General features: G+C 46.6%; 2 protein-coding genes across 2 annotated transcripts; one reads left to right on the top strand and one right to left on the bottom strand.

The window, feature by feature from the left end:
- Nucleotides 1-3,222: 3,222 nt before the first annotated feature.
- On the bottom strand, nt 3,223-4,695 carry F5891DRAFT_977660 (uncharacterized protein; the record flags this gene model as incomplete). The annotated part of the gene is made up of 6 exons (XM_041376727.1): nt 3,223-3,363; nt 3,528-3,697; nt 3,749-4,205; nt 4,258-4,354; nt 4,406-4,581; nt 4,606-4,695. 6 exons carry the CDS (start codon nt 4,693-4,695, stop codon nt 3,223-3,225), a joined length of 1,131 nt encoding a protein of 376 aa, XP_041229119.1.
- A 327-nt stretch (nt 4,696-5,022) lies between these two features.
- F5891DRAFT_1185156 (uncharacterized protein) lies at nt 5,023-7,509 on the top strand (the record flags this gene model as incomplete). The annotated part of the gene is made up of 6 exons (XM_041366527.1): nt 5,023-5,613; nt 5,868-6,041; nt 6,091-6,357; nt 6,417-6,740; nt 6,787-6,966; nt 7,021-7,509. 6 exons carry the CDS (start codon nt 5,023-5,025, stop codon nt 7,507-7,509), a joined length of 2,025 nt encoding a protein of 674 aa, XP_041229118.1.
- Nucleotides 7,510-8,476: the final 967 nt, after the last annotated feature.

Below are 8,476 nucleotides of genomic sequence, written 5' to 3'. Positions count from 1 at the left end.
AGATTCTTCTTCATCCTCAACAGCAATAGAGGAAGCGGTTTCCTTTGCGGACTCAGCAATAGGGCGCTTAGGCATTGGTTTGCGCGGGCGCGCCTTATGCGCATCTGTATAGTTGCGCTTAGCTAATCCACAGCAGTCAGTGGCGCGCGCCAACAAAATACAAAAGGTGTGACTTACAGAAAGTGCAAGCGCGCTTGGACACATCACAAGGAGGGCACCGGCGACCAGGTGCGCCTCCGCAGTCTATGTCCTTGGCAATGCAAGCACCACAGTGCCGCACCTTGACCACAGACATGCGCCTGACACGAGGCTAGCGCAGCCAGACATGTTAATAGAGTGGCGCGCCAACAGGAAACAGAAGACGCACCTTCTTGCTGACATCAGTACCAGACGTGTTAGTGGCGCGCGCCTCGACTTCGGACGCGCCAGTGGCGCACGCAGCTTGCATGGGAGGCGCCTGGGGAACTGAGGCAATCACCTTCGCCTTCCAGTCTTTCACGACCGCCTCAATCTCCTTACAACTCTTCTGCCCCTGCTTTAACAACTCCACGCTCTTGTCATCCATCTCCAGCGCCAATGCCAACACACCCGCGCGCATGGAATAACTGTTCAAGGTGGCCTAGGAATGTCAGTCCACAATAGATGAATACATGTAAGCGCACTCACCAGCACTGAATACCACTCGCGCAACCACATCTCTTGATCCTCGAGGAGTTCTGGCTTGAGATCAGGCACGGACATCACACATCCTTCCAAAGAGACCAGAATGGAGGCCCAAGCAACAAGGAGGCGGTCAGCATCGGATTCTGCACTAGCGTCGCCCATAGGTGCGTCCTCAGGAGGCCCTTGCGCCACTGGAACAGGCTCAGGGGAAGGAGTGGCGTTCAGCATAGCAACATTGAAAGTAGGCATGGTGAGAGATTGATAAGAAAGAAGTCAAGAGATCGCGAGAATGCGTCCATCTTCTTATCAACATCTCCCCCGATTACATCATCAATGCTCGCGATCATCAAAGGACGACCCTACTCTCGCGGTCACCTGATCCCTGTCTATCACCACTTCTTCAAGTCCAAGATCCCGCGCTATAGCACTGAGTGGGGACACTCAGAATGTAAGTCCCCAGGAGATGTAGAGACTCGCGCGTCTCAATGCTGAGTATCCGGCCTTTATCCATACATTCCTATATGATCCAGCTCTAATCCAAAGGACCAGTCTCACGCGCACTCGCGCACGCATTCATGTGCCTCCTCCTAGGTCTTCGTGCTATTGTCCGTCCATTCGTCCCATGTCCTTACTGATTTGCTGGTGCGTTATTCCTATCTCCTTCATTGAACTAACAAATCATCGGTCTGAAATCCGCGCTACATATAGAAAGTCTATTTAAACTTAGCTATAATTAGAGTTGATATGGTTACTCGGTTCAGGAGCGCGCTCGGAAGTGCGCCGCATAGTGTAATCTCCATTCTTAAATAGAGAAGGGAATCTTTGGGTTCTGGTACTTACTTTCCCCTTATCTTTGTGTACTGGAAAGTGTATAGATCACCTCCTCACTTGATATCTGATCTGATTCTCCTGTCAACCATCCATCTGTGCATCCACTCTTCAAATAGGATCTTTCCCTTAACATTCTAGGCGTGCGCGCATTCTCGAACCTCCCGCTCACGCGCGCATCTCGCCCGCCTTTGCGCGTGTTACCTTCTCGCGCTTGCTAGCGCCTGCCTAGCTCATACAGTCTCCCTCCATTTTTATTTCAAGGAACTTCTCTCAGTGGTTGTCCTTTGGGTCGAGTCGTTGTCTCGTATCCTGGTCTTGCTGTAGAGCACCCATTTGTTTTAAGTGTTTTCACCTATAGTCAAGATTCCTCTTCTACACCGTCATCATTGAGAATATACACAACATGGGCTCATGATCCGCTGGCCCATCTCATATGGGATATTATGGAGGTCGGGTGGCCCGTATAATACGGAATTTGTCACTGAAGGGGCTCGGGCTACCACGACCTACATGGCCCAGTAAGATGATTGACAAGATCAATAGTCTTGAAAGTCGCTTATATACTGTATAGGCTTGCTTTCTCCAGAGCCCAGGTCGAGAGTGGGAAGGCCATCAGTGCTGTGACCCGCTGTAGAGACTCATGCCTCTCATGGCGTGATATGGCAGTTTCTACCAAGGAGTATACAGCACGAACTTGCAGCACCACCCTGTGTGCTATCCACAGCTATTCCTATATGAGGCACAGCTTTCCCATGCAATGCGCACCATTCCTGTGCTTTGCGATGTATATGCACGTGCGCTTTCCCGCGCTTGAGCACCCTATAGCACCAGCCATCCAGAAGCATCCATCCACTGTCCACCAAGCCCTCTAGTGGATTTATTTCCATTTCTCTTATTAGCATATCGTTCCACCTTTATTTTTATCATGGACTCTCACTCATATATATCTTTACATACCTTACTCAGTAGCGCTTCGGCTCCGCATCACAGCGCTTAGGTGTGCTATATAAGCGCCAGCAGTACATACTATTAACTTACTGAACTTCACTTTGGCACTCACTTACAAGTTACTACCCACTTACTACTTAGTAGAACATAGTAGAAATCTATTTGTCTACACTTCACATCTCTCTTCTCTGGTCTTACATCATATTATCACTTAAGCTTATTCTCTCTCATTTCCGCATACACGCGCGCACTTTCCCACGCTTCGCGCAGCACGTGTGCGTGTTCCCGCGCCTTTGTGCCTTACGCACACCTGCGCGCTTTCTTGTGCTTTGCATTGGCCAACCAGTAGCACCTTCAGCGCATATCACTAGATCCTATCTCCTTGATCAATGATCAAGACAATGAGTGCCGGTGGAACTTACTATGTGTTTTGGTCTTTGGATATACCAACTTTGCTTGTTCGCACTTGTGCGCTTGTTTTTCTGCCTTGCCAAGCTAAGTAGATACATGTAAATAAGTTGTACTGTACTACTTCTGCGAACTCATTTGCCTTCGCTGCCTTATCCTAAACATCCTGCCTTACCTTGCCTTAAACTTACTTGCAATGACGTTGGCCTTAGAATAAATTGAACCAGGTATAAAAATAGCAGCTTATTTTCCTTGACGGCCTTAATAATATTTTTAAGTAGACTAAGGGACGAAAAGGAACCCAGCGATTTGCTGATGGTCATACCGGCCTGGTCCATTGCACCATGAGGGCACAGCACGAATGTGCTCGCGTCACATGCCAGTGATTCCGCTTGGATCGCTTGGTGCAATGAACGTAGCGGAAGCGGAATGGAAAATCTTGATGTGTCCTGTAAAAGATGGACAGTCACGAAGGGGGACATCGGTGGAAGAATGATTGTCGTCAGCGTGAATCTGGTCATATAAAAACAGACAAATGAGACATGGGAGTGATGGCAAATCAAGTTCGTCTGCAAGTTTGGGAATTGTACGCGCACATTTACATTCTGAATGTCACATTAATGCTCGAAAGTTGTCAGAAAGTTTGAATATGCACAAGCACAATGTGCCAAGTTCACATCAGCAATAATGTCCTCGTCATCTACAACTCCGTCATCCTCGACATTGTCATAGTCGTCAGCTTCCTTGGTTAATGGATTGGTTTTTTCGGGCCACTGCGCTTCGTGGTTGTTGTTGTCGATGTCCGACTCAGTGCTGTTATCATCTTTGGGATTGAAGCAATTGTTGACTGGGGATTTAATGAATAAAAACAAATCAAAATCAAACATAAAGCACGTACAAAATGAATTATAGTAGCTGAAAGCGCAAGAACCTTTAAACATCCCGCGCAAATGAAAATCAACTCTTGCTGCCGCGATTTTGTCCAGGTGCTGATTGGTGAGGAGCATCTGACTGAGAGCCTTGTGTTTGCTCGAGCATCGCCACAGTTTCTTTACTGCCTTGATATGCTTGGATTCGGTGATGGATGAACAAAGCCCGTTTGGGGCGCCAAACATTCGGACGAGAATCTCATAGTGAACAAGGGAGTGTTGTCGGGGCAGGGAGATGTCAAAGCGGACACCGATAGTCTGGAATATGGTGCGGTATCTATGGAAGTGCTTGAGGGCATCCCTGAGCTCTGTGAGAGTATCATCCGTGATGATGTTGGTGCAAACAATGTAGCAAAATTCCAGAAATGCTTGAAATGCTTGAACTACATCGTCTGGTACATGCCCTTCGATTGCTGGAAGATAGACCTAGTAAATAGTTGCATAAGTGTACACAAGATAATACAAGCATCGGGCTTACCTTCATTAATGCTTTCGAGTCGTCACCTGTCCATTGTGAGAACCTGTGCCCTTGTGGAAAACGCCATAGACCAGGGAATGAGGGTGCGACAGCAATTCTAGCGTGTTATCAGTTCTCACTGTAAGAAGATGGGAGAAAGTGGAATTACCTTTGGTCAATATCATCCATAATCTCTGCCGCGCCTGCTTTTCCATACTCACGTTCGAGATATTTACCCACCCATTCAACCAGGTGGTCCTTGAATGTGCCTTTGATCAGTTGATGCAGCAAGTCAGGAGCAAGCAGCTCGTGGATGTCGGCATGAGGGAAGTCATTTTTGAAGGGCTATGCAGTGCAATGGTTAGTGACACTTGGGGCTTCTTCGTCTTCAACCTCTTGAACAGAAGCACATCGTGAATGTGGCGCTTGACCGGAGCGAGTAAATGAATAGCTGTGCATCACACTTTGGTGGGATTTGAGCCCAGTGGTGTTTTTCAACCAGTGTTTGCACCCAGGGTATGGACACTGAATGCAATGGGCACTAAATGCCCATCATTTGAGCTGTTTTTGAGGGACGTCATGGTCTTCAGGCATGTTGAGCAGACCTGTGCAACTTGAGAGGACTAAAAAATAGCAAGTATTAGCAAACCTGTCATACTAAAGTGAATGGTAATATACTACATACACAGAACTGGTGCGAGCAACACGTAACTCTTTCAAAGTCCCTTCTCAACCTCCCTACCCTCAACGAAATTTTCACATCTACCAATGAAGCCTTTTACAAGAATGACACGGCCAAACACTCATCCTAAAAATGTGAATCAACATCCTGGTGAGATTGTTCTCAAAACAAAACAGAAAAGACGTACAGCTCGTCAAATCCAGGAAGACAACGACCACATTGAGCGCGAGCAGCAAGAATGGGAAGCTGCAGTCCAGCGTAATGCCGAGTGTATTGCTGCTATTGAGGACCAGAGGGCCTTGAACGACCTCAAGATCATTATGGATCCACCAAGGCCAAGGCCTCGGGCACGACCTGTGTTGAAGGCGAAGAAACCAGTTGGTATAGCTGAGGAGGAAGATGTTGAAATAATGGATACTGTAGACGAAGATGGCATTCAGCCAGTGGAGCACGATCCTGAAGAAGAACAGACTCACCATAATAATGCTGAGACTGACCACATTATGTCCAGTGATGAGGAACTTGCAGAGGTACAGCCAAGGAGGAAGTGTGTGCAGAAAATGGCACACCACGAAGCTGTCCAGGTTGCACACTTTGTTGATAATGCGGCTGGTATCAATCAAAAGAAGGATCAGTATACGAGAGATGTTGAGGCACGTGTTACATCAAAGGGTGACCAGAAAGGGAAGAAAGGAGTGAGTTATCATTGTTCCCAACTACCATGTTATTACTGACCGAAACAACTCTCTTTCACCTTGATATCCTTGATCAATTCAGTGTGGCTAATGTTGGTATGGAAAAGGACGACTACACAGGCATCAGCAAGACAAAGGATTGGGCTGAGAAACTCGCAACTAGCAAGTTACTCAGGCCTTCTGTTTCTGACAGCATTTGAATGCTGACACACACCCGTGTTTCCTCACTTGCCACTTCAGCTGCTGTGTCAAAGATCACACATGGGAGTTTGGCCAGCACCAATCTGGGTCCTCCTCCTACTCCAGCATGCAGCATCAAAGAGTCAGACTTATCACCACTGGACGACGATGATTCACTCGAGCGCGAGGCTGCTTACCAGGCCAGTAAGAAAATCCAGGCTGGTGACAGTGCTAGACGCACGACTTCAGTAAGTCCTATTTTTTTTTCCATTTACATCATGCTAACTTTTACCTCAGGATGTGGTTAAAGTCAGTAGCTTGTCATCTCCGCATACCTCACACCCAGTGTGTGCGCCATCCCAACAAATCGCAAGGACCAAATCATTGTCTTCTCCTCCCCCTTGTACTCAACCATCGAGGACAACTGCCAGGATTCCATGCCGCCCTGAGCTCATGTCGGATTTGTCTATGGAACTTTACAAGCCCGATGATACTGAGGAGGCTGAGGATGAAGCACCCTCTGCGCCTGTAGTGGGAAAAGGCATCAAACGCCTCACCACTTCAGTGAGTTGTCACTTTTTTCACTATACATAGTACCTGTTTGACTTTTTTGCAAAATTTAGACTGATGTTGGTATCAATAGCCATCATGCGCCTGCTTCAAAACGAGCGAAGACAGAATCACACACCACGAGTGTCACATCTCGCCGTGATGCCAGCGGCGCTAATAATTGGTACCAGAACGATGATCTTCCAGATGGCTGTCAGCACAACAATACCTGGTGTTGGGTATTCATACCCACAGTTGCGCACTGGGCTGGTGGAGATGTCGAGCCATGGGGCCCTGGTGACCATGAATTAAGGGACATCATGCAAAATATCTGGGACCATATATACAAGGGTAGGATTGAGCACGAAATCTCCAGTTCTGGCGCTGTTTTGAAAGTGGTAAGTCCATCTTTCTCATATTGTTCGAGTCTACTGAAATTTGAAGGCCAAACAACGCCTCATGGAATGGCGTGGAGGGTTTGGCATTGCCGCTTGTTCCATTCTTACAGCATTTTTTGCACAGGACACTGATTTCCTGGATCCAGAGGCTCCCAAGGAGTTTTTGCGAGCCATGCTGAAGCAAAACTGGTCTATATTCAGAGATAATGCTGGGCTCACTCCCAAGGTAAGTAGCATCATTCATTACTATTTAATATCAATTTTAATTATCTGTTCAAAGGCTTGGACAGGCATGTGGAGGGCCTCCTTTGTACTCCTGATCTTCATGTCCCACCTCAATTTTACCTACGGCCATGTTGGAATTCCCAATCTCGACACCGAAGCAATTGGTGCACAGGCTGCCTCTGCCCTTGTTGTCACTGCAGTGTGCCGTATCCTTCAGCTAGTCGTAGACGGGAATATCATCTTCAACATCATTTTAGAAACCTGTAGCAAATGCACCAAAGCTATGAAGATAGGCGATGGAGATATTTGGACACCCGTCATCAAAAAGGGCAAGCACTTTGCCTTTAGCAAACCTGTCTGGGGCCCCATGACACAGAAATTCATGCAGCCCATCATGGTGCTTCCTGACGAGGACTTCGCGAGCATAGTGCAAGAGGCACAGCAGTATGTGAAGCATCCAAGAAGTACTGGGAGCTCGAGGGCCACCAGTAATGTTGCGCCTGATGAGGATGATGAATTCGCTGACCTGTTTGCATTCCGTTAAAGGTAAGTTTCCTTTACTCTCACCTTTAATATGTGTTCATTCACAATGGGCATAGTATTCAATATCACATTTGCTTGTTTGGACTGGCTGCCACTATCTACCGCATTCCACACTCTTCGCCGCACATACTACTATTCACCCATTCATGATTGATCCTTCTTATTATGTCTATTGATGTCTTACTTTCATGGCTCATGCTTATACTGTAGCTTATTTGTCTTATTTTACTAAATTCAAGTGCCGTTAAGTTGCGTGTCATTGCAAGACCAGATACTTTGATTAAGTTGCTCATCTTAGCATAAGACTGTCTTATTTTGTCTTAGTTGTTAAAATAAGCTAGTTAAGTTAGATTAAGAGGCATGTAATTTTACTGATGCTGTCACACCCTTGGTTGCCCTCACTTGCACTCTTCTCACATATTAGCAATGGCATTGGAAGACTTGGCCATGGAGTGCTATATAGTTATTGAATGAATGTGCTCTATCACTTGGCTGCAATATATATGATCTTTGGTGGGGTCCTGCTATCACAGGCCCCTTGGGCGCCATTATGGCCTGAGGATATCATGTCACACCTTTGGTTGCCCTCACTTGCACTCTTCTCACATATTGACAATGGCATTGGAAGACTTGGCCATGGAGTGCTATATAATTAATGAATGAATGTGCTCTATCACTTGGCTGCAATATATATGACCTTTGGTATGGTTCTGCTATCACAGGCCCCTTTGGCGCCATTATGGCCTAAGGCTATCATGTCGGTTGCCTTGACCTGCAGTCTTTTCACATATTGGCAATAGTATTAGAGGACTTGACAATATCATACTACTTAGTTATATGCACCACTGGTGGCAGAATAGATGTATCAATTCCTTTAGCATAACATAAGTTCAGATACATCAACAATATTTTTACTCAGTCATTATAACTGATGGCTTAGTGTGTAGAACACGGTGTAGAGAATCATG

This window comes from Suillus fuscotomentosus, assembly GCF_016647785.1.
Source record: "Suillus fuscotomentosus strain FC203 chromosome Unknown F5891scaffold_12, whole genome shotgun sequence".
Taxonomy (NCBI): Eukaryota; Fungi; Basidiomycota; class Agaricomycetes; order Boletales; family Suillaceae; genus Suillus; species Suillus fuscotomentosus.
This window is presented reverse-complemented; position numbering and strand designations above follow the sequence as displayed.